The sequence below is a fragment of the Megascapheus bottae genome, chromosome 1 (assembly GCF_031878675.1).
Source record: "Megascapheus bottae isolate mThoBot1 chromosome 1, mThoBot2.hap1, whole genome shotgun sequence".
NCBI classification, from domain to species: domain Eukaryota; kingdom Metazoa; phylum Chordata; class Mammalia; order Rodentia; family Geomyidae; genus Megascapheus; species Megascapheus bottae.
The window spans coordinates 73,404,522-73,431,487 of NC_143509.1; the positions used below are offsets into that span (position 1 = coordinate 73,404,522).

The 26,966-nt window shown below is 39.0% G+C and overlaps 2 protein-coding genes across 3 annotated transcripts in view; one reads left to right on the forward strand and one right to left on the reverse strand.

The window, feature by feature from the left end:
- Positions 1-6,500, forward strand: part of Abi3bp (ABI family member 3 binding protein) — a 202,063-nt gene extending 195,563 nt beyond the window's left edge. Inside the window, exons 57-61 of the mRNA XM_090347240.1 lie at positions 532-611; positions 1,418-1,447; positions 2,565-2,726; positions 3,883-4,005; positions 5,699-6,500. Of these exons, the coding sequence (XP_090203366.1) occupies positions 532-611; positions 1,418-1,447; positions 2,565-2,726; positions 3,883-4,005; positions 5,699-5,814 (511 nt within the window). The 3' untranslated portion in view covers positions 5,815-6,500. The remainder of the gene's footprint in view (positions 1-531; positions 612-1,417; positions 1,448-2,564; positions 2,727-3,882; positions 4,006-5,698) is intronic.
- An 857-nt stretch (positions 6,501-7,357) lies between these two features.
- Positions 7,358-26,966, reverse strand: Tfg (trafficking from ER to golgi regulator). Of its 2 annotated transcripts, none has more exons than XM_090347227.1 (8): positions 26,762-26,966; positions 22,610-22,836; positions 20,560-20,643; positions 18,670-18,816; positions 18,083-18,250; positions 14,510-14,638; positions 12,501-12,602; positions 7,358-8,169 (listed from the first exon to the last, which is right to left on the reverse strand). In XM_090347227.1, the coding sequence occupies exons 2-8, from the start codon at positions 22,791-22,793 to the stop codon at positions 7,790-7,792; spliced, it is 1,194 nt and encodes a 397-aa protein (XP_090203353.1). In that variant the 5' UTR covers positions 22,794-22,836; positions 26,762-26,966; the 3' UTR covers positions 7,358-7,789. The 2 variants fall into 2 exon arrangements, with proteins under 2 accessions (XP_090203353.1, XP_090203345.1); XM_090347219.1 differs by having other exon boundaries at positions 14,498-14,638.

Sequence of the window (26,966 nt, forward strand, 5' to 3'; positions counted from 1 at the left end):
TAGCTTAGTCTAGTTATTCTCAAATACCAGTAGATACCAGATTACCTCAGATTTCCTCAGATTCTGAAGCAAAGTATGACAAGAAACCAGCATTTTAAACTTCTACTTCCACCCAGTCTGAATCTGACATTGGTAGTTCAAATAACCATACTGGGGAACATGACCTAATCAAAGCTATACTCAGGGTTGTGCTAACTGGAAATATAAGAACTTTTCCAATCAACATCTGAAGCAAAGGGAGACTCCTGGTAACTGGAACTACCTTAAATCCACTGCATACCTCTTTCCTATATGTTATCCATTATCATCTCAATCAGTTATTTCTTTGAATTTTGCATGTGGAAAAGATCTGTTTTTCTTTCAAAATTTCCTCATATACTGGATATTTAGAAAGTATAACATGCTTCCCAAACATTTGACCTCCAGTCACTGTGACCCCAAATAGCACCAGGCAGGATGGCAGAGAACCAAGAGAACTGTTTCCTACCCCTAAGGAATATATTATAATTACTTTTCTTTCTCCCCACACAGTTATGAATTCCAAGTGAAGCCTAAAAACCCACTTGGTGAAGGCCCAGCCAGCAATACAGTGGCATTCAGTACTGAATCAGGTAACCACACAAGTGATTCCCAAACACAAGGCTTTACAGATGTAATGAAATAATGTGTTGCATAGGAAGCTAAACTTAAGACTTGCTTGAATTTAAAAACAAAGAAAGGAAGGAAGGAAGGAAGGAAGGAAGGAAGGAAGGAAGGAAGGAAGGAAGGGAAAGGAAGGAAGGAAGGAAGGAAGGAAGAAACTAATTAAGGTACCCTTATGGCCACAGTATAATCTGTAGTCAAAAAATCTAGTGAATGAATGCCCCTATTTATGCCTAAAAGGATATACATTGATTGTGAGGGGATGGGGGGAGGGAAACAGGGATAAGACTGTGAGAAGGGGCATCAATGCATAAGAAGTAATGTACCTACTACCTGTAGGTACAGTTAACCCCTCTATACATTATCCCAACAATAATTTTTTTAAAAGGGGAAAGGAATGCAAAGGAAGTTTTGTGCAGTTCTCTAGGCATTCCAAGCTCCAATGCATTAGCACAATGTAACTGGATATACAGATTGGTATTTGCACTAGTTTTATCTTGCTGATGCATCTACCAAGAATGAAAACAGAAGCTCTTGAAACTGAAGGCTAGACAGCAGCCACCACTCCTACCTACTCAAACCACAAGCAAGATACAGTAGAGTACCTGGTGAATGACTGCAAGAATCACTTTGAACACATAATGAACTTCCAAATTCAATCTTTACCAAAACTGTCCCACCTTGTAAATAAGATGAAATTATATCTTTTTTTCATCATGCCTCTGTCATATTACTTACCTAAAGATCAACTTTTGTGTTTGCTGTTTCTCCTCAGCTGATCCACGAGTGAGCGAGCCAGTTTCTGGTAAGTAACTATGTTGGTGACCTAACTAAATGGGTATGGGGATTGTGAATAATGATGTCAAGTTTTTCAGCCTTCTCAGAAGACCAATCAGGTAAGAATGTTCACCTAGTGCACTGGTAATATTCAGAGCCTATGGTATTCTGAGACAAGTGAATTACTTTGAACTTGCTTTTCACACAGGTAGTATAGGCAAGTTCAAATTTTCTTATTAGTAAATTAAGCCAAGATACACTGTTTCCACTTCTAATAACAAGTCACATTGAGTTACACTGCCAAAAAGAATCCTAAATTGTTGCTCCTCTCCTCTCCGGGGCAGCAACACGGGAACGGGGAGGGACACACAGGGCCAGCCTGTAGTCCCCTGGGAGACGAGTGAGATGGTAAGTGTCGAAGACCCAGCCCTCCCCCCAATCACCGGGGAAGAAAAAAACACGCTGAGTCAGAAGCAGTGTTAACCATGAAAGCCCATCAGATCTCTCTGCTGATCTCTGCTGATCTCTCGGATGCTCTCTTCACTTTATTGCGTCAGACAATTAGTTACATACTGTTAGGGTAGGAGAAGGTGGGCACTGGGAAGCTAGCCAGTAGGAAGAGGGCCTCTGTGCTACCACTAAGGGTCTGGGTGGGCTTTCAGGTATTGGGCAGGACAGGTGCAGGAAAGCGCGCGAGACTTGAGCTGCTGCGAGACCCGCGAAACTGCGGGGGGTTCAATCGAGTCACGTACACAGAGATGCCTTAAGAGAGGTATGCAAAAGACCGAATGCCTAGACAAAGCCCTTTAATTGCAGCTGAGCCAGAATCAGGCTTCAGGGATGGAGGCTAGGCCCCAACACTAAATGAGCTTCTAAAAGACAGTCTACAAAGGCTTCTCCAAACACAGTCTGGAGCCAAGCACAATTATTTTAATGTTTATTTTGCCATTGACAGGAATTTAATTGGGGGGCTACTTGCTTAAGCCTTTACAGGTTTTTTTGGCTCAAATATTTAGCATTGGAAATTTGAAAAAAGGATCAGCAAGTTGGTAATGAACTTTGTGGACTGTTTTTTGTGAACTGTGTGGAAATGGTCCTCAGACGCTACCATAACTGACCGCAACCCCTGTGTTTCCCCCATGCAGCAGGAAGAGATGCCATCTGGACTGAACGACCCTTTAATTCAGATTCTTATTCCGAATGCAAGGGCAAACAGTATGTCAAAAGGACATGGTATAAAAAATTTGTTGGAGTGCAGCTGTGCAACTCTCTCAGATATAAGATTTATCTGAGTGACTCCCTCACAGGTAAACAGGGCTACCAGTCCTCTTCAAACCTTTGCCTTCAAGGAATACGTTCAGGTATTTTTAAATCTACATCTCATCTGAAATGGAGCCTTTTCTAGAAAGACTTTCAGACCCTAAGGGGTGATTCAGGACCTTACACAAGTTTTCCTGAGTACAATTACTTAAATGGTTAACATCCAAGCAAAAGGACATAGAGAAATGCTAATGAGGGTAAATACTGAAAATGTATCAGAAATAGTGTCACCACAGCCAATTTCAATATACAGGCATGAGCATATTCAAGTTCAATTTTGCCACAGCCTTCAAAGGACTAAAAGTCATGGAGGAAACCGGATCCCTAGAAGTCCTATAAACCCTGCTCCATGCCAGAAATTTAGCATTTTTCCATATTCATACAGGAAAAAATCTATAATGATAGCCCGAACACAGAAATACTGATGATTGTACTTTTATTTCAACAAATAGCATTTACAATATGCCAAGTACTGTTCTAGATGTTGGTAATAAAAACTACCAACAACAACAATGAAAAAACAGATTATTTTCATCATTAACTCTTCCACAAAAGGTAGAAACAGACAAGATCAATCAACTGATCGATATCTATCATTTATCTGAAAATGAACTATATGTAGGCACCTTGAAGACAATTAGGATGCTTTTAGGGAAGTTCTCTCTGAAAAGTTCTCGCTTGTGCTAAGAAAAAAGTTATGAGAAACCACTAACCACTAAAAGTCTAGAGACAAAGGACTCAGAAGTAGACAAAAAATAAGAGTGAAAGTCTGAGGTAGACAAGCTCACCAGTTCTACGAGTATGGCTGAGGCTTAGTAAAAGGAGAACCATGCAGACAATACTAAACTCGTGTACAACTTTTAAATTGGTTTTCTTCTCAGTATAGAAGACTAGTGGAAGGGTTTATGCAGATTTATATTGCTTGCATTTTTAAAAATCAGTCATCTCTGAAATGAGAGGAGGAATATAAGATGGAAGGCAAACATAAACACAAGGGAACATCTAGTTTAGTGAAGAGACACAAATGGATAGAACTACGGAGTAACAGAGAAAATATACACGTAAAGAGAAGATTAAATAATCTATCTCAGAGCTGTCATACAACAAAACAAGCAGCACTTAATTATATTTCTGGCTCTTCAGGGAAATTTTATAACATTGGTGATCAGAGAGGCCATGGAGAAGATCACTGCCAGTTTGTGGACTCGTTTTTAGATGGCCGCACAGGACAGCAACTTACTTCTGACCAGTTACCCACTAAAGAAGGTATGCTTTTTAATCTTCCATCTGCATGAAGGCCTTAGACATTACCTTAGAAATGAAGTGGGGAAAAAAGTTTAACAAGAACTCTATAGTACTACTGTCACAAAAGAAAAATTAACAAATTGTTAACTCATACTTCGAACTCAGGGAAATTATACTTAACACACACCCACACACAATCTAAAAAAATCTATTTGTAAAACTAGCTGAAAAAGATCAGTCTAGGAGATCGGTACATGCAAGAGGGGTCTGAAGCCAAGGATAGTGGGGTAGACAAATGAAGAGAAGAGATAAGAATATAGTCCACAAGTCACCACAAAATTAAGGTTAAGAGGTGGTTGAAAGGGGGCTGATAATGTTAAAGGGGGTGACACTGATCAAGATGCATTGTATTTATAAACTGCTTTGTTAAGTGTCACGTCCATTGTATAACTAAACTACTTAAAGATTAAAAAAAAAATTTTTTTTAATTCAGACTTTCTGGCCGGGCACTGTAATCCTAGCCCATAATCCTAGCTACTCAGGAGGTTGAGACCTGAGGATCAAGGTTCAAAGCCAGCCTAGACTCTAAAGAACATGAAACTCTTATCCCCACTCACTAGAAAATGGAAGTGGAGCTGTGGCTCAATGAGTAGTACAATAGCCTTGAGCTGAAGAGCTCAGAGCACCCAGGCCGAGTTCAAGCCCCATGACCCACAAAAATTAAAAAAACAAAAACAAAAACAAAAACTCTTAAACTGAAACCATTTATATATTATCTTTATGGGTTTTGTCATCCTGAGCACTGAGCATATCGGAATCCTTTTTTTATTCCCAAGACATCTTGTTTTATTTTTGATCAGTCACAGGGCTTGAACTCGGCCTGGGTGCTGTCCCCGAGTTATTCCGCCAAGGCTAGCACTCTCCACTTGAGCCACAGCACCACTTCTGGTTTTCTGGTGGTTAATTGGAAATAAGTCTCAGGAACTTTTGTGCCCAGGCTGGTTCACTTTTATGAACCACAATCCTCAGATGTCAGCCTCCTGAAGCAGCTAGGATTACAGGAGTGAGCCACCAGTGCCCATAACATTTTTTGAAGAAAAACGTATTAGCACTGTACATGAAAGACGTATTATCTTACAACTGTATACATGCAATTAAAATAGAACAGTCTACTGCAAAATGAACAATCTTCATAATAAACATCAGCACAATGCTGCATAATAACGAATGCAAAACACTGAAAATTTAATTCTTGCTGTATAGCAGTGAAGATTAACTGCCCAGTTACTCAGGAAACACCGGAACGTTCTTCAGTACAATCATTTCACTAAACTTTAGAGTAACCTTGGTGGTACTAGGACTTGAGCTCAGGACCTCACTTAGCAAGTGCTATACCACTGAGCCAGGCCTTTAGACTTGCAGTAACATTTTCATAGTCTCATATATTAAGACTCAGTAAGATCTGTAAAGATCTTAATGGACAAACTAGAACTGCTCCCAGACACTCCAACCACCCTGCCCTCACTTGCTATGGGAATTTTTTACCAACTTTCCAGATCCTAGGATTTGAGATAGCTATTACACCTTAGGAAAGACACCAATCTTTCTTTTTCATGTTTAAATTATGTTGCTTCACTCACAGTAATCTTCACCCATTGAGTGGCCAAGGCAAAAATGTACTATCACAGCCATTGAAACAACTTTTTCCTCGTAGGCTATTTCAGAGCAGTTCGCCAAGAACCTGTCCAGTTTGGAGAAATAGGTGGGCACACCCAAATCAACTATGTCCAGTGGTATGAATGTGGGACCACAATTCCTGGAAAATGGTAGATGCTCCCATTGTACTCCAAAGTACTTCCAACTCATGACGGGGAAAAAAATAATCAATGGAAAGACTATCGTATGTGTCAGATTCATTCAAACCTATTTTGTTTACTATGTATAAAAGTCTGCAACCTAATTAATAGCAATATTAGATGTTTACTAGAAAAGATTGTTGAGAATATTTATCAGGTTTTATAGAGTCAATTTATGAAAGCAAGATATTGACACTATCAGAGTTACATTTTTTAGGGAAGCTGGCTCCCTATTCATGGTATTTGAAGAGATCATTTGTATGTTATTTATCATGTTGTAATGTTTTGAGATACTTTTATAACAAAATCAACATCAAGTTTATACATAAAAATATTTACTTTTATTGATGTGTACACTTTTGTTGGTGAGTTAATCCCATAAATATCTAACTTATTGGCGCAAATTATCTTCAGCATATCCACCTGGCAGAAAAAGGTTCTAATAGTCAATATATTTAAACTCAAACATGTTCAGCTGTTATTAAAAATATTAAAATTTAAGTAATTATATATTCATGCTAATAGACACTTCCATAAGTTACCTGAATTATTGAAAAAAGTGTATTTGAATCAGTAAACTTTATTTCAGCTAAAAACTATTGATTTGGTGTACTTACATTTGAAAGACATATTTTCGTCTTTTTCCTATAAATGTTCTAACATATACTTTGTCAAACTATGCCTCTACGTAATTTGTATTCATTTTGGTTTTTATTCTAATCAAGCTGTATGAAGAGACAATGTGAAGTCTGAGCATGAAAAGAAAATTCAGAATGAGATCTATACCATTTATAAGATACCTGATATATATTTATGCATTACTTAAGGACTGTATGTGACAGTGTTTTTGCAATTCTAGTCAAAAGAATTATTAAAAAAAAAAAGATTTTCATTTAAAAAAGACATTGTGGGGGAGGAAGACATGATTATCCTGTTACCTTTTTTGAAAGAACCTTTCCCTGTGCTTACCTTTCAACATGCTGTTTTATCAATGCTGTATGTTGTATTTTTCAAACAAGTATAAACTCTGCAATAAAGAAATGTGCTTGGTTTTTTTTTTTTAAGAGTTGAGCCTTTTATTTCTGTTAGGTAGTATGAAAATATACCTTTATTTCTATAAGAAAAGAAAATCACAAACTCAGGACTAAATGGTACGGTTTCTCTGTAAAGAAATCTGCAGCTAGGCATGATGGCTCACGCCTGTAAATCCTACTCAGGAGGCTGAGATCCTTAGGATCATGGTTCAAAGCCAGCCCCAGTACTAAAGAACGAGAGACTCTTATCTCCAGTTATTCATTAGAAAATGGGAAGTGGGAATGAGGCTCAAGGAGTAGGGTGGTAGCCTTGAGTTAAAGAGCTCAGGGACAGAGGGACAGTGCCCAGGCACAGAATTCAAGCCCCATGACCAAAAAATGTGCAAATTAAAATGTGTCTACCTCATTTTAAGAGCAAATACCAATAAAAATTTCTGTAAAACACTACTTCTCTTTGAATATAAAATATCAAAAGACAACTAATGGATTCAATCACCTTTATTAGCCTATCAATGTTACATTTTATACATAATGTCTAGTCATCTTTTCAAAAAACTCTACTTTAGTACATCACGTTATTAGTAAAAAGCCAAGATGGTAAACCTCAACCTAGCATTTTAATATTCTCTGGACAAGAAGCTAGAAAGCCAATCACTTCACATACATTTAAGAGTAGTGTTCCAAAAATAACTAGGAAATTGCTACATTTTTAAGCAGGGACGGAAACAATTTTCATTTTGGTCTTTCTTCGTGTTCTAGCAAATTATACTTTCAATTAACAGCAACAATGATATCATAAAAAATGCTCTGCTTTTTAAATTTGTGAACTTCAATACAAATCAAAATAAAATAGTATTGGAGTCTTTTGGGAGGCAATTAGCTATCAGCTATATTCATCAGTGTGGCTGAACCTTCTTATCGATAACCAGGTCCAGGCTGGGTATAGCCCTGCCCGAAGGGCAGACGATTACGAGCGTAAGGGTTGGGCCCACTTGGAGGAGGGGTCATGGTACTCCCAGGAGGTGTGGTGAAACCTGGTCTTGGCTGGTAAGCCCCTGGCTGGCTAGGAGCCATTCCAGGCTGAGAAGCAGGGGCCACTGTATAGTTAGCAGGCTGAGCTGTTTGGGTAGTGTAAGTTTGTGGAGGGTAACCGCTCGCCTGGTACTGCTGTGGTGCTTGTGCAGGCAGTTGTGGCTGACCAGAATAGGCAGGTGCCGGTGCCTGAGAAGCTGGTTGTTGGGCATATCCTTGGAATTGCTGAGGTTGTTGAGGTCCAGTCTGCTGACTGTAACTAGCTGAAAAGGCAAAACAGATCATGTATTTGTCTTGTTTCTCCTTCCAGAGAATTAGCCTTACTGCTATGGACCAAAAGTGTTTAAAAATTGAGCAACAGGTCACAAATGCTTATATTATAGGTTGTAGATTCCAACATAAAAGATTTCAAGACAAAGAAGTCATTAATGAGGCATCTTTTAGGATTTTTTTTAAGCCATTCTGGGGCTTGAACTCAGGCCCTGGGTACTGTCCTTGAGCTTTGTCTCAAGGCTAGTACTCTACCATTTGAGTCACAGCACCACTTCTGGCTTTTTCTGTGTATGTGGTACAGAGGAATTGAACCCAGGACTTCATGCAGTAGGCCAATACTCCACCAGTAGGCCACACTCTTGGCCCCCTAGATAATTCTGAATACCTCAATCTTAAGCTGAAATCACTATATATTTAGATTTTCATTATAACTGCTTTGAGTATATAACTCTTGAAAGCCAATTCCTGTTCTAGTATAATTTCTACCATACACTAGCTGCTCAATGCTAATAACTCTCTCTAAGAAGAACAAAAATATAAAAGCTCTAGTCACCAGATTTCTGAAGAGACGTCTATTCAACAGCACCAAATAAAAAGATATTGCAGAAAACAAGTAATTTTTTTTTTGTCTGTTCCTGGGGCTTGAACTCAGGGCCCGAGCACTGTCCTTGGGCTTTCCTCAAGGCTAGAGCTCTACCACATCAGCCACAGGACCACTTTTGGCATTTTTATGTATATGGTGCTGAGGAATTGAATCCGGGTCTTTGTGCATACTAGGCAAGCACTCTACCACTACGCCAAATTCCCAGCCCTGATTTTTTTTTTTTTTTTTTTGCCAGTCGTGGGCTTGAGCTCAGGGCCTGACCACTGTCCTTGGACTTTCTCAAGGCTAGAGCTCTACCACTTGAGCCTCAGCACCACTTCCGGCTTTTTTTCTATGTATGTGGTACCGAGGAATCGAACCCGGGTCCTTCATGCATGCTAGGCAAGCACTTTAACCACTAGGCCAAACTCCCGGCTCCCCGGCCCTAATTTTTTAAAATAACCATCTATTGAGAAGAAAATGGTCCACTTATCTTTATACTTTTAAATAAAACAATTCAAGTACATATATACCAATGCAATGCTTTAAGGATTATTAGTTTTATAACATCTAAATCATTTAAGTATAAATATTAAGTACCATTTTCACAGTTCGTAGCATCTTTTTGTTCTGGCCTGGTATCTGATGATTTTGCCTTTACAACTCAAAATTTTGACTAACACAATATAACACACACAAAAAAACCCCCATATTTTGCCACAAAAATCAACATCTCTATTCATTATTAACTTGGATATAAATGTCTTTTTAAATAAATGCTCTTTTTAAATAAAATCTGCTCACTGAAAACTTTATCTCTACCATGAAACACACCTGCAGCTACTTGCAATGAAACCTCTCCATTGACTGGAATCCTGTCAGCATTAAATACCAGATACATAAGACAATTATTAAAATATGTACAACCCTGCATTGAAAAATAAAAAGGATTGAATGAATTCGAGTATATTCTGAACTCACCTTGAACCTGGGTTCAAAATTTACTCATGAAAGAAACCTTTATGACATGGTCTATGAACAAAACTAGAAAAAGTCAGAGGGAAAACTGGCAAACCAACAGCGTCAAATATAGTCCAATATTACCTACCACCAACACCACTCAGAGCAGAGAATCTAGTTATTAATCTACCTCTCCAAAATAGGACTGGTGGATCATAATTACAAAGATGTAATTTGGGAACTGAATTTTACTCAGAGTAAAGACCTTGACTAAAATATTAAGAACTAGTTTAGTTATTAACAAGTCAACTATCCAAGTATTTTACTTATGGAAATACCAAAACACTGAACAAATATTATTTAATCATACAATTTTGAATGCCAAAAAATTCCAGCCTTCTACACAAATCTTTTAAACTTTATGTTTTACCATATATATAGATATACATACACACACACACACACATATATATATTATATATACATTTAAACATGGGCTCAGCTTTATACTGAAAATGTGTCCATTGAGAGGAAAATAAAGAAAATGCAAACTGTCTTTTCACCCTGGAAATTGAAATCTAAAGTGTCTTTTTAGTGGAATCAGGACACAAGTCCTTAATTATTGCTCAGAAGACACAATAACCCTAAGAGTTGAAGATGCTGTCTCATTTGATCACAATGTGGCAATGTTTCTATTGTATTTATTAGTCCCCCATTATTATCTATCATTGAAAAAATAAATGAGTTGACTCTGGTGAAGCATATCAAACACTGCAAGAAACAGAAAACTTTTAATATTAATAAGCAGCCTACATAAAGCTTAAAATACCAGTCTAGACTGGAAATGCAAATGATACATAGAAAGAGCTGGGTGGTGGCCCAGCTTGTCTCTCCACAAGACTTAATGGCTACATGTCCTGTGAGAGTTCAATACCTCTTTGAAATCCATCTACCTCATTTTAAAATGAGTGGGACAGATCAATAGTCCCCAACCCTAGCTTACATGACCTATGATGGTTTGAACATATCAAAGGGGCCAGACACCAGGAGTGCACAACTATAAATCTAGCTGAAATTAGTAATGCTGTTTGAAGCAAGCCAGGGCCAAGATATGAGAGCCTCTATCTTGAATCAAGCAGAAAAGAGTTTTCTTGGACAAGTAGCTAAACAAGAGACATGAAGTCTTAGCATATAAACAAAAAAACAAATTCCCAATCAAATGAAATAAAATCTATGGGACCTGAGCACCAATAATCTCCTTAGGTAAATTCTGAAAGACAGTGAGGACTGAAGTAGGTAAGATGATAACTAAATCTCTCCAAGACTGGTAGCCTACTTACTAAATATTACTCTTCCCCAAATAATCTAAGATCCTCAGGTCTCTGCCTCCTGAGTAGCTAGGATTATAGGCATGAGCCACCTGTGCCCAGCTCCATCTGTTTTATAAAACATAATGATAAATTTAGCAACCATGGGTTAAAAGTCACTTCACACGAAATGAACTCCCAACAAAATTGTGACACGTTAAAGTATGTCAAACTCTTAATCGATGACAGAATTTTATAGTCTATGTTCGAGAGTTGAAAATGTCTTTATTAGAGGGTTAGGTTTGCTACTTTTCTACAAAGAAAAATGTACCACACTACTTCTGTAACTCTCAATTCTGCCATTCAAGTGCCAAAGTGGCAACACAAAACAGAAATAAAAGGAATGACAAGTGTCCTAGTAAATTTTATTCACAAAAAAGGTAGTAGGGTAGATTTGGACTGTCGGCTATGAATTAATGACTCCTACTCCTGCTAAGAACAAAAAACTTAATGAAGTAGAATTTGACTAAAATTCAACTTCTACAGATTATTTTTGGGGTGAAGATGCTGAAGTGATGTCAGAGTTGATATCTGCATGCATTATACACATAAACTGCTTTGTTAAAAGGCAAATAATTATATCACCTAAAATTAAGGGAAGTAGGGGAAGGAGTGTGTTGGAAGGGGCCAGGGTGAGAACGTTGAAAGGGGTGACACTGACCAAGACGTACTGTATTTATAAACTGATTCGGTAAATGGCAAATATCTTTATATAACAACGTAAAAATAAAAACATTCAAAAAAGTAAAATAACTAAAACTTTGATATGACTAAAAGACAAAAGATGGATACAAACCCTAAACAAATGTATTACTTGAATTATAGACAACTATTTTAAATAGATTATAATATTTAAATGTAGACAATCTCTAGTAGACAAGTGGTAAGACAAAAACAAGACACTTAGGAAATCGTATTAAAAACAACAAAATTTCATGTTCTCAGTTGCCCTAAAAGACATCTTAAATAATTTTAATGTATGGCCTACTGTTGGTACTCCCACATATTGTCAAGAGATTGGGAACATCTAAGTAGTTTAATTTATTAAGATCACTTTTTTATGGGAGAGAGAACTCTTAATTACTGAGGACAATGGAATGGTGTTATATGTAAATGATGGAAAAATCTTCTATTTTTCTCAGTACTAAGTCATCCAAGCAGTTGAGTAGATCATGTTACTGGGCAGCTTTACATTGAAGATTTTTATGTTATTCAGAATTAATTATCTACTATAATTATGTCTTATTTGCCTACTGAAAAACTGAAATGTTAATTTACAATAAACATTGATGCAAGTTAAATATAAAGAAAACAAATGTCATTTCTCCTTGTCAATGATGCCTACTGTAAGAAGGTAAATACTGTAAATCAAATACTTAAGAAGAAACCCTTTCCACACCTGCTCACTCACCTGAATACTGAATCCCGTACTGCTGAGGGGGCTGGGGTGGGGCCTGGGGCTGCTGTGCAGCATAGCCAGCCTGCTGCTGTTGGTATTGTTGGTACATCTGACCTAAAAAGTAAATTACAAGGAAGTAGGTGGGTTCCATCTGGCACAATAAAATATTTTCAAGGATTTATACTCGCTCTCCATCCAAGTACAGGAATCCACTAAGTCACACCACACAAGCCAGGTGCTGGTGCCTCATGCCTATAATCCTAGTCCCTCATAAAGCTAAGTTATAAGGATTCCAGTTTGAAGCCGGTAGAGGCAGGAAATGCCTGTGAGACTCTTATACCCAATTAACCACAAAGAGCCAGAAGTAGAACTGTGACACAAGTACTAGAGCACTAGCCTTGAGCAAAGGAGCTCAGGGATAGGAGCTACAGTGCTTGCCAAAAAAAAAAAAAAAGCAACCACACAGAAAAGCTCTACACAGTTTGTTAGCCTTTAAATGTCTGATTAGCTATCATCAAAATGTGTGACGTTATAAAGCCCTGTATCACTGCCATCAGTGACTCCAAAGGATATACCCTCAGAAAACAACTTGATTTGGTCTATTTTCTTGAACTACTACAAACCCATCTTGAAAACTATCACTCTCAGAGCTAGAAGTTTCAGAGGTTTATTTCTATCTATCCAAATTTCACTTGTGTGTGGGGGTGTGTACTGATCTCTAATGACTCATGTTCATTCAAGCAACTATGACAGCATCACCACAAAATTAGTTAAGATTATATTCTAAAAGTAGTCACTGAATATAGGCTATAGAGGCTTTTTATTTTACTCTGTCTTGTCTCTGGTGCTGAAAATTTATCATACTACCAACTTGATCTTTCATACAAAGTTAGAGCACCACCTGGTGTTAGCTATTTTAAAGATGCTAATATGCATGGCATGTCACAGAAATAACATTGGAACACCAGCAGAGAATGCAAGAGACCAGTAATTCCTCAGTCATGTTCTGCAGAAATCCAAGAGTTTTTATGAGGTACCTCAGGTTATGTCCTAAGCTCGTGGTTCCTTACCTTACTTTAGACACAGCAATGCCCCTATACCGAGTTTAAATACTGGGCTTTCAAATCTAGAGTTCAATTTCCACATTTTTCAGTAAAAACCTAGGGACTAAGTTTATCCACACTCACGGCACTTTGAGATTTTATTTTTTTATTTTTATTTTTTGGAGTCAGTCGTGGGGCTCAAACTCTGGGCCTGGGCACTGTCCCTGAGCTCTTCAACTCAAGGCTACCACCTTACCCCTGGAGCCTCAGCGCCACTTTCAATTTTCTAGTGGTTAATTGGAGATAAGAGTCTCACAGACTTTAGTGCCCTGGTTGGCTTCGAATCTTGAACCTCAGATCTTAGCCTCCTGAGAAGCTAGGATTAAATGAGCCACTTTGTCCGGTGAGAAGAAAATTTGACTTAAAATGTTCTGCCGTTGTCCATTAAAGTCACGTTGCTTAAGAACATAAAACTTGCTACTAAAATTATGTTTATCTCTATTTTAAAACCTTTCCCAATCATAAAAATAGTAATGCAGTTTCAGAGGTGGGAGACAAAATATTATCTAAGTATTCTGCAAAATGAATTGTAGAACTGAAATTGTTTTTCATAATTTCACTTGAATTCTTACTGATCGATCCTTTAGTGTTATCTGTACTTTCTTAAATAATTTCTAAGGTTGTTTTTTTTTTTTTCCAATCACCCAACTGTGTTCCATTTCTATACTACCCAATCGTAGCTCAGTAAATCAAAATCTTTCACAACTGTTTTCATATCAATGCTACATATACAAGAGAATTCCATTCCCAATAATGCTTCAAGAAACACCTTCCCACACACAGCTCAGACCTCTTCTACTGGCAGTCTGACTTGTATCTGAGCTGCGGTGTGTGCAGGCTGCTGAGGCTCAACTCCTGGTGGGTGAGTTAAGCACACACGCCTTCCCACACACAGCTCTACTTTACCTTCAGTCTGACCTGCTTGTGCCTGAGCTGCTGTGTACGGAGGCTGCTGAGGCTGAACTCCCGATGGGTGAGCCGCAGAGGAGGAGGAAGCAATGCTGTCAGGCGTCCCTGAACGGTCTTCAGTGGGAGCACTGGGGGGTCCTAGATGATCAATTTAGTACTTTATTGAAGATCATTCCTCAGTAAGCTCAAATAAAGACTAATTTAAAGTCCAGATCACTAGAACAAATGTGACCATTTACATTTAATCAACACACTTTATTTTCTCCTTCAGTCCAGTCTCAAGAACCCAAAGTTACAACTGGAAATGCTTCATTGTCATATGTAGAATGCTAAATCAGGAGTATTAATCTACCTCTAGAAGAGACCAAAACTCGGTGCTAATATTCCTGTCCAATGTTACCTACTTTGCTATCCCTAATCCCACAATTTAACAATTTTTGGCCTCTATTTCATTTATCACTCTTCCCTCCAACATATATTTAAAAATAAGACATTCCTTAAAATCCAGTTATAATAAAGTATTACACCACCAATTTCTAGGTATCTGATTTCCATTAGGACTCAAAACTTCTATTTACTATTTCTAAACAACCTCTTCTTTCCACCTTAAATTGAGTTCTTTTGGTCATACATGTGATTTTTTTTTTGTTAGTTTCATAAAGCCTGGCACACTAATTTTATACATGCAGCCACAAATTCTTTCAGGATAATGATCAAAGGAGTGAATAAGAAAATCTTCCACAATTCCAATACTATGGCAGTCAAGCATATTCTAAACAAAGGTCATTCTCCTTTATTTTTGTTTAAAAAAAATGTACAAGTTTTAGATTCAAATTACTTCTGTTTGAATCCTAGTGCTAACAATATGAGCACTAACTCTGGGCATACTCTTCATCTCCTTCTGTGCCTCAGGTTGCTCATCTGCAGAATACAATTGTTTGTACTTCACAAGGTTACTGAATGTATTGAAGATAGGTTACAGAGGGGCTGGGAGTGTAGCTTAGTGGTAGAGTGCTCGCCTAGCATGCACAATGACTTGGGTTCAATTCCTCAGTAGCACATACACAGGAAAAGCCAAAAGTGACGCTGTGGCTCAAGTGACAGAGCACTAGCCCTGAGCAAAAAGTGTCCAAAAACAGCAGTGCCCAGGCCTGAGTTCAAACCCCAGGACTGGGGAGAAAAAAAAAAAGGTAGGTTACAGAAAATGCTTGTAAAAATGACTTTATGGGAAAAAAATTAAATGGCTGCATGTTAAGTACTTGCTATTTATTAGCAGACTCATTTCTTGACAACAATCCTTTATTGCCTCCATCAGTACATTCTCTCAGAAACTACCATTACAGTTTAGAACAAGCCCATGGTGGTAGGCTTCCAGGAAGTGGCAATGGATTAATGCATGGAAAAACTCCTAATCTGATGGGGTTGAGAGGTAATAGAACCTTTAGGAGGGGGCCTTTACTCCGCATTCTTTTTGTCAGATCCATGGGGCCTCACATCCTAGGGTTGCCTATGGTTCGTAGGCAAGTTTTGCTTCCTGACAACCATGAGGTGAGCAGCCACCTCCTTTTCCATGATACCCCTGCCACAATCATTTTCTTCCTTGCCTCAAGGCCAAGCACTGAGCAGAATCCACATGACTATATACTGAAGCCATGAGGCAAAAAAACCCTCTTCCCTTTTCAACTGATTTTTTTCAGGTATTTATCACAGTAACAGAAGCCCATGAGGAACTAAATAAGAACCTAATCTATATCACAGCAATGGTAATGCAGGATAAAAAACAATTAAGAAGGGGCCGGGAGTTTGGCCTAGTGGTTAAAGTGCTTGCCTAGCATGCATGAAGACCCGGGTTCGATTCCTTGGTACTACATACATAGAAAAAAGCCGGAAGTGGTGCTGAGGCTCAAGTGGTAGAGCTCTAGCCCTGAGAAAGTCCAAGGACAGTGCTCAGGCCCTAAGCTCAAGCCCAGGACTGGAAAAAAAAAAAAAAATTAAGAATAAAATAATTGGGGCCGGGAGTTTGGCCTAGTGGTTAAAGTGCTTGCCTAGCATGCATGGAGACCCAGGTTCGATTCCTCGGTACCACATACATAGAAAAAAGCCGGAAGTGGTGCTGAGGCTCAAGTAGTAGAGCTCTCGCCTTGAGAAAGTCCAAGGACAGTGCTCAGGCCCTGAGCTCAAGCCCAGGACTGGCAAAAAAAAAAAAAGAAGAAAATAATTGTCTACTATCATTTCACCCCTACACAGAGACACTTACATATTCCTCCTACAAAAGACACTATACTATTATTCCAAAAGTATCTTTTGCTTTCTCTTTCTTCCCTAAAATAACATAAATTATTAGTTAATACTACTCAGCTTATCTTTTCAATACTTCACCCCTTCTAATTTCTTTATTTACTGCCAGTCCTGTGGCTTGAACTGAGTGCCTGGACATTGTCCTTGAGCTTCCTCCAGGCTAGTGCTCTACCACGGATGCCACAGCACCACTTCCAGCCACATTCCCTGCCCTTGCTGTTGTCTATGTATATAGTTTTCCTCGTTATAAATCAACTAGAATGTTGCTAACTGCAACCCAAGGCAATGAGTCATTCCATGCTGAAGAACATTAGAGAAAGCAAAGAAAGAGAAGAGATGAGAGAGGCTAGAGGCCCTGAGTTCCCACAAACTAGCTTATTTGAGTTACCATGGATACACGTAAAACATAAAGTATCTACACCAATGTTACAATGAGAGCTAAGACAGTTTATGAGAGACACTTGTTCCTTTATTCTTTTGAGATAGAAGACTGATGTCCAGGGAAAGTTCAGACATGATACCACTTATCTTGTCCAAGGTTAAGCTGTGAAGGTCTTTTGTCCAGCCTACAAGGTCCTCAGCACAAGCTGCTAGTCTAAGGAAAGGCTCTTCACCCTTTCCAGAACTGTCTGTTTCAACCCTCCCAAGGGCCAGCTCTCAGCATTCCCAGTGCAGCTGAGGCAGTGTTCAAAGCTCTCAAACCTTTTCCAGGATTCACTGCTCAGCTTCAGAACTCCCTACACTAGAAAAAAATGGCCTTCAAGTAATGTAAATCACAAGTAATATAAATGCAGTCTAGTATGCATTACATTTAATGTTTCCAACTTAATCATTTTGTCTTCTTGTTATTTCATATAAAAACCCCACAAAGTCTCAACATTAAAAGCCTTCTTTACTAAAGCAATCTGAACAGAAACATGTTTACTTTTTAATTTCTACAAGAAAATAAAACATAGCAAGTTTAACATAAATCCTGCAACAAATTTGAATATTATAAAATTTATATTTTTTAAAAAAATTTACATTTCTTCTAATAAGTTTACTTAAAGCAAACCTCTTCTTTAGGAAGAGGGTATACCTGACTGGGAAAGAACAAAAAGAAAACTCTCTGCTGATTACTGAATCAGCAATCGTGGATTTAGTCAATGTTTGATATAGGTGAATATACATAAGAAATCCCCTTAAGATTTGCAAACTTCATAATATCCAAGTTATTTTTCAATAGAGAAAGAAGGGAAGAAAACAAGGCAGCAAAAGATGAAAAGGAAGTAGGGACTACCTTACCTGAAGCCTGATCATCTGTTAAGCCAAACGCTGACATGACATTCTTATTGATTTCATCTTGGTTTTTCAAAGGATCAAAAGCTGACATACTTGCTGCCATAACTTGAGTAGACTGTTTTCCTGAAGAATCGGAAGCTGCAGACTTTTCTTCCCTACCATCCACAGCATCTGTAACATTAAAGGAATAAGCAAAAACTTTCAATTTTATCTATACTCCGCAAAGCCTAATAATACAAGACATAAATTTACATGTACACAAATATTATCTGGTATGTTAAAAACAAGGTGGTGATAATCCTATCCAGTAAAGAGGCTGAGACTCAGACAGTCAATGTTAAAGAGCAGCCTTAGCAGAAAAGTTCTCAAAATTTCATCTCCAATTAATCAGTAAAATAAACAGCTCCAGTTTGGAGCAAGAAAATTCACTGTTGAGAGCATAAGATATTGAGAGTATAAGGTATTGAGTTCAAACACACACACACACACACACACACACACACTCACACATGGAAAGCAATATATGCAAAAAAAAAAAAAAAAAAGTAAGGACAATGAACCATCCAAAACTGAACTAACTTAGTGTTTACCATTATCAGGAATACTGGTAGATGGTCCTGGTTCTCCAGGTGGCTCCAAGCTATCCAACAAGCGATTTACTTTATTTCGAAGTTCAATCAGCTCTCGACGAAGGTATTTCACCTGGCTTGATTCAAGGGGTCTTGGTTGGCCATTAACTGAAAGAAAAATAATTTGCTTTAACTTCAGAGACCTTCATAGGCTGAGAGTTTGGCCTAGGAGTAGAGTGCTTACCTAGCATGCATAAAGCACTAGGTTTGAGTTCTTGGTACACAGGAAAAGCTGCAAACAGTGCTGTGACCCAATGGTAGAGTACTCGCCTTGAGAAAGCTCAAGTAGAGTGTCTAGTCCCTGAGTTCAAGCCCCAAGACTGGTTAAAAAAAAAGAAGGGAGAAAGGGAGGAGAGGAGGAGAGGAGAAGAGGGGGAGAGGGGGAGAGGGGGAAAGAGGGAAAGAGGGAGAGAAGAGAAGAGGGAAAGAGAAGAGGAGAGAAGGGGGGGGAGAGAGGGAAGAGAGAGAGGGAAGAGGGGGGGAAGGGGGAGATGGAGAAGAGGGGGAGAGGGGAAGAGAGATGTACACTTCCAAATGAAGTATACATTTTCACATAATTATGCCACTTTTTTTTTGTTGTTCATGGGACTTGAACTTAGGACCTAGGTGCTGTAACTAAATGGTTTTGAACAGCTCTCTACCACTTTTGAGTCACAGCTCCATTTCCTATTTTCTGGTGACTAACTGGAAATGAGTCTTGTGGACTTACCTGACCAGTGTTGGCTTTGAACTGTGACGATCAGATCTCTGCCTTTAAGCATGTAGCTAGGATTAAAGGTGTGAGCCACTAGTGCTTGGATATGCTACATTTTATAATCATTTCTACCATGTTTATTAAACACTCTATTTAGTAACTTTATTGGATTTAAGAAAAGTTCTAAAAGACTGAAAAGTCGTATGTGTTCTTATGAAGAAAATCTACTTCCAGCATGCTCAATCTTTATTCTATACTAAAGACCATCTTTAGTCTTTACTCTAAAAAGTAATATAAAGCCAGGTGCTGTGGCTCACACCTGTAATCCTAGCTACTCAGGAGGCTGGATCTGAGCATTGCGGTTCAAAGCCAGCCCAGGCACTAAAGTCTGTGAGACTCATCTTCAATTAACTACCAGAAAACCAGAAGCAGTGGTGTGGCTCAAGAGGTAGGATAGAAGCTTTGAGTTGAAGAGCTCAGGGAAAGCACCCAAACCCCAGATTTCAATCCTACAACCAACCAAAAACAAAAAAGTAATATATAAAGTATCAGGCTTATAGATAAAGCTGTGAGAGTAAGTAAAAGCATATATAAAAGGGCAATTACAAACTCCAAGAAAACACAAAGGTAGTTTTAACCTGTAATCATTTTTAACCTAATAATACATTGACATAAGTGACATATATTACTGTTTAGGGTAACAAATTAGATGTAGAATTTAAAAACACTTTTACTTTTCTACATTAATTTCTCACAAACAGCCCAAAAATTCTTATGGCTAAGTTACACCTTATCTGAAAAATAATCTTAACTATTCTTATTTTTATCATTTTCTTAAAATAAATTGTTAGGTGGGTTGGAAGTTTGGCCTAGTGGTAGAGCGCTGCCTAGCATGCAAAGATCCAGGTTCGATTCCACAGTACCCAGAAGTGGTGCTCTGGCAATAGTCTTGAGAAAACACAAGGACAGCACTCAGGCCCTGAGTTCACGCCCCAGGACTGGCAAAAAATAAATAAATCATTAAATAATTTAAAACCTAGTCAAATGAAAATGAAGACCCTTTAAAATATTTTATCACTTAACTCTCAAAGGGACAAAAGTCCAAAAAACGTAATAATAAACCAAACAACAAATTTATTAGGAAAATTTCCACTTACCAAATAATGTCAGTTTTAGTATCCTACTACATTGAATTGCAAAGGAAAGGTCAGAACTATCAAAAATTGTTATAAGATCTCCATCTGGAATAAAAAAAATTTAAAAAATGTTTCCAATTTGTAACAACAGTAAAATAAGGCACACATAAACTTTAAAACAGCAATGTAAATTGTTGAACATCATTACACTCTCCTACAAAACTTTAAACACTGAAGGCCATTTAGGAAAGATCTATTTGTACTAAATCAATTGTGCTTATTACTCTTATAGAGCATAAAACAATAACTCAGGCTTAAAATAGGTTTTGCCTAAGTGCTTTAATGAAAGTAAACAGTGTATTGTTTCATGTCACTGACCATTTTGATACTAAAATGAAAATTATCAACCCTCCTTGGAGAAATATTTATACATATATAGAAAATAGTGCATACTGAACACTGAAATCCTCAAGAACCCAGGGACAAAGAATAGTACAATTAGCATATCAATTGCATGATTCAAAACTTTCAAAAGGCTAGGGGAAAAAAATGCTCCCCAGAGAAAATGAAAAGAGAAAGGCTGCTACAGACAAGTCGGTCAGGGGCCGCTGCAGGGTACTTTACTTTCAAACAACTGGGTGAGTTTTGCCCTAGGGAGGCCAACCTGAAGCCTCAATAAACTTATGCTACACTCATTCTAAAACTGACGAGGCAGGTTTCATTTTGAACAAAACCAGCACAAGCCATAACTGAGTACTTCCTACTGTTTTTTTCTTCTAACTATACCCACTTCCTTGTAACATACATGTCTAATGTTCAGTTCTCAAGGATTCCACTCAAGTACACTTTTAAGAAAGTAGAAATATAAATAAGTTTCAAACAATTTTTCTTTTCCTGAATCCTGTACCAGAAACAAAGTTCTTCTGACAGCAGAATTTTAGCCTGAGCCTCTTCTCCAGAGTGCAATGCACGCTACAGAAACAAATACGTACATAGGATCTACAACATTTTTTAAAATAGTATGAAAAAGAAATATGATGTGGAAGCTAGATATGGAGGAAAAATTCAGCAGTGAACATAGCCCAAAGCTAAGGATCTATAAAACTATACAATGGGCTGGTCCCTGTTTTTACAGAGCTAGGAGTGAAAATGGACTTTATGTTTTTAAAAGGTTGTGAAAAGAACAAACTGTGATGAAGCAGGGGCTTATGTGATCCACACAATTACAACATTTATTTTCTGATCCTTAATCAAAAAAAAGGGAGCAAGGACAAAGTCGGTATGAGATAAGCTAAGTTTAAGGCAAGGACAAATTAAAAGCAATATAAAAGTGGCCCCTGACCATGAAGGCTGGGATGAAGAGACAACCAATTAATAATGGGCAAAAGAACACAGCATATTCATATCAAACATTAAGGACTGACCTCTCTAATACAAATTAATAGGGAGGTGAGATCAGGAGGATCATGGCTTGAGGAAAGAATAGTCAGGAAAGTATAAAAACCCTTTCTGAATAGTAGCTTGGGGCCAGGGGTTTGGCCCAGTGGCAGAGTGCTTGTATAGCATGCACGAAGACCCAGATTTGATTCCTCAGTATCACATACATAGAAAAAGGCAGAAGTGGTGCTGTGGCTCAGGTGGTAGAGCTCTAGCCTTGAGAAAGCTCAGGGGCAGTGCTCAGGCTCTCAGAATTCAAATCCCAGGACGGAGGAAAAAAAAAAATAGTAGCTTGGCACAACGGCATGTACCTGATCCTAGTACAAGGGAAGCTGAGATAAGAATCAGGATTTCAGCCAGCCAAGGCAGAAAAACTCCCTAGACTCCATCTCCATGAAAGACTGGGATGTTAAAACAAACCTATCATCCTTGCCATGAATGAATCCATACCATAAAATAGAAGGATCACATCACAGGACAGGCAGAAATGAGACCAATCCCATAAATAGCCAGCATGAAAAAGAGCTGGTGGTATAGACAGATGGTATAAACACTGACCTATCAAACTCAAGGCCTGGTTCAAAACTCAATACCTAAAAACAAAACAAATAATAAAAACAAAATGTTTTCTTACCTTCATCTTTATACTTTATTGTAACTTCATCATTACTGAGAAGTTTTCCTCTGAAAACTCTTTGCATCATTAGCACTAATTCATCATAAGTAATATCTTCATTGTGAATGGGAATTCGTCGAATATCTTCCCCAAGTTGAGCTTTGATAATTAGCTTTCCACTTAGGTCCAACTGTCCGTTCATGGTGGCCTCCAGGACGATCTATTTGCACAACTCTGGGAAAAAACTGGTAAAAGTTTCAATGATTAAAATATAAAACATGCTAAAAGTTGAAAGGAGACATAATATTCTTTTTTAAAGAAATCATAGGCTTCAAAAGTCACTGCCCCACTATTACCATATTTGAAACAGTCTGGAGGTAACCTGTTATGAATATAGTAATAGTATACTATTATTTTACCAATACATAACTGTATCTCATTACTATGTAGACTTCTGACTTGTCTCAAAACAAATTCCTGATGTTTGTGCCCCTAAACCTTCCGCTCCAAGTTTTGCCCTTATTAATAATAACTATGTACTCAAAACAAAAAGGTTTGACTCCTCCCTTTTTCTGACATGTTACACCTTAACTGCCAGAAAATCTAGTAGCTGTTACTTAAAATATATCTCAGAATCCAACCAACTCAGTATTTTCACTGCTATCAACTTGACCCATTTATCTAAATTATTGCAAAACACTTAACTGGTCTGCCTGCTTTTCACCTTGGCTCACTTTTGATAGTCTAAACATTATCAGAGTTATCCACTTAAAGACAATCTAATGTCACTGTGGTCAAAACCCTCCAATAGAATCCCATAAAGCTAAACCTACAAGCTCATGATCTAGCCTGTAGCCCAAGGCCAGTATTTAACTTCATCTCTATTTCTTTTCCTTGTCCTCCTTGGTACAGCAATGTCTAAAGTTCTTCCAATTCAAAGCTTTGCCCTTGTCTTTGCCTTGAACTCTTTTCATACACTTCACATGATTCAGATCCTTAATGTCATTTTCTCAGAGGTCTTCCTTATCTAATTTAAAATGGCTCTCTTGCCACCATCTAAAAAGATGGTAATTTTCTTATGACATTTAACATTATCAATATTAAAACATTATTTTTATCATCTTTTCCACTAGAAAGAGATGTTTTAATTGCTGTATCCCCATAGCCTAGAAAAATACCTAACAGAGCTGAAAGACATTCAAAAAAATACTAGCTTCAAAATTCTCAGCCTGTAACCCTGAAAAACATTCATGAACATAAAAAGGGAGCTTCATGTTTTTCTCTGTAAAATAAATTCTTATAGGGGCCGGGAGTTTGGCCTAGTGGTTAAAGTGCTTGCCTAGCATGCATGAAGACCTGGGTTCGATTCCTCGGTACCACATACATAGAAAAAAAAAGCCTGAAGTGTTGCTGAGGCTCAAGTGGTAGAGCTCTAACCTTGAGAAAGTCCAAGGACAGTGCTCAGGCCCTGAGCTCAAGCCCATGACTGGCAAAAATAAATAAATAAATAAATAAATTCTTATAAATACATACACTTATTTCCTACTTGGGGATTTGTAAAGACAAATGAGTTATCCTCTAAATTTTTCTAGCAAGGCTATCCACTACATAATTCCATTATTATCCCAATCTATCCCATCTTAATCAGAATGAGTATATAAGATTGCACTGCACATTTTATGAAATAAACAGTACCAAATGTAGTCACGAAAGATTAGTTTGCTACTGATTTTTCCATTCTCAAGTTGTAACTTCCTCTTATTTCTACGTATTCAGTATGGTTATACTATAATGCCTACAATCTTAAATTCAAAATACTATCTATGGTCTGTACTAATTTAAATTATCACTACAAACCAGGTGCTGGTGGCTCACGTCTGTAATCCTAGCTACTCAGGAAGCTGAGATTGGAGGATCATAGTTCAAAGCTAGCCTGGCACAAAAGTTAGTGTGACTCTTATCTCCAATTAACCACTGGTCAAAGCAGTAAAGCACTAGCCTTGGGCTGAAGAGCCCAAGGACAGCACCCAGGTCCAGTTCAAGTCTCATGACTGACAAATAACAGAAAATAAGATATAATAAATTTTAAAATTATCACACTTGGGTGTGGTGGCTCACACCTATAATCCTAGCTACTCAGAAGGCTGAGATCTGAGGATCAGGATTCAAAGCCAGCCCAGGCACTAAAGTCCATAAGACTCTCATGTCCAGTTAACCACCAGAAAACTGGAAGTGATGCTGTGGCTAAAGGGATAGGGTGGTAGCCTTGAGCTGAATAGCAGGGTCAACACCCAGGCTCAGAGTTCAAGTCCCACAACAAAACAAAACAAAAAAAAATTATGACTACAAAATAGTGAATATACTTAGGACATAAAAAAAGTGTTAATGTTTCTTTTGAACACCAAGTAATTCCTGAAGGTTAATCTGTGATCACTGAGCATTTCCTTACCATTACAGTTGTCCTGCCCCAAGCAAAGATTCTTCTTGGGTCTGTTTACGTTCCCTACAACCTCCTACAGCGAACATTTTGATTTCAACCTCCCACTTGGACTACAAGAATCTCGATTTCTTCCTCTTAAATTTTTACGTCACCAACATCAGCACACTTCTCCACAATCCTTCTATCCTTATGCATGTGTAAAAGCACTCATTTGCCTCCCAACTCTTCAAATATTGGCAATATTTTTATGAACTAATCTCTTTGCAAATATTACATTCAAATAAATGTTCTAATATTCCTCATGTAAATTCTGCTGATTCTTTCATCTAACCATTCCTTAAGTGAATATTCTCGACTTCACCATTTTCTGGTTAGCTTACATTAATGAACATAATAAATGAGAAAGTTCCAGCATCAAATGCACTTGCTCTGCATATTTGGCATATAGCTGATATGTTCTTTTGGTGAAGTTGGGGTTCTCTGTTCTAATAGGCCTGAAAACTTAAAATTCTCCGGTTCTCTGCCATGTCTACCAGTAGATTCCATTTCTGTGTTCTTTGTTCTTTCATAAGGCTGCCTCCAGTTTGTGTCATCATCTACCAAATACACAAGCATCACAAAACTATGTAATACATTTTCACTCTTAGGGAAAACATCCAACCACTTGTGTTAATTCGGACCCTCTCCTTCGAGGCAGACATCAGTATGGACAAGTAATTCCTAGACATTTTTTTCCACCTAGCCCCTGCCCTACATACTCCCTTCGAAGTCCAGAAGTGACTCAACCACTCACTTAGACACTTTCCAACCAGAACAATTCCCTGAGTATTGGGAATACACTGACTGGCATGCCCAAAGACTGTCATTTGCACTACCATCCCAGCTGTGTAGAGGAAACTCTAGCTCCACTCAACCTCAGGGAAAAACTCTAACCAGATGCACGGGCAGCTGCTTGGGCACCTCCTGGCGTGGTAGTTTCCTTCAAGAAATCCTAAAGCCAAAGCTTTAAAAGAACGCAGGTGGCCTCAAAACTCTGCCTGACCTGAGGCAGAGACAGTATCAAGATACAGATTTACACTGCTGGTCTGCGAGGCTCGCTTTTATCAAAGCAAAATGTGGAACAGAATCGAGATCTCTAGGGGTTCTTGTCAGACCTGGGACAGGATTCTGCACCTATGGTATTTAATACAGTGCTCACAGAAGTAAACTCTTCAAGGTTAGCAATCATCGACGACGAGATGACTTGAGTTGGGGCGGTCGAGGCCTTTGATTACGCACTAACTTAACCAAAGGGAACGCTTCCGTCCTCTCCGGTGACCCCAATCAACTGGATCCCACCAGGGCTACCTTTCTCAACCCACCCGCCCCCCAATCCCTCCAAGGCCAGGGTCCGACAATTACAGGCCTCCCCAAGTTCCTCCTCTCCCCCGGCTGCAATCCATCCCTTCAGGGTCAGACAGAACCGGGGCCAGGACACTTGGTGATCCCGAAGACTCACTCCACCAGGACAGGGGGACCCCGCGTCCAGGACCCGGCGGGGAGCGGCCTCCCCCCGCTCCTCCTCCTGCCCCTCCCCCCCCACGCGAGGCCCCGGCCGACCTCCCCGCCCCCGCCCCTTCCCCTAAAGCCGCCACCCCAGCCCACCCTCCCGGCGCAGGGCGCCCCTCGAAGCGCCACCCCTCTCCGCCCGGCCTCCTCCGAGGGGTTGGTCCGGGCCCCGGCGGCCTCACCAGCTTGCAGAGGCCGCCGCCTCCTCAAGGGTCTCCGCTGACCCCGGCGACGCGAGGCCGCCGCCGCCTCTGAACTCGGGACGTCGCGGGGAGGCTGTGGTCAGGGCGCCGGCTCGGTTCCGTTCCGCGGACGCCTCACCAGCTCCAAAGCTCATGCAGGCCCCGGCCAATCGCACGGAGCCACCAAGCCTAGCGACAGCACGGG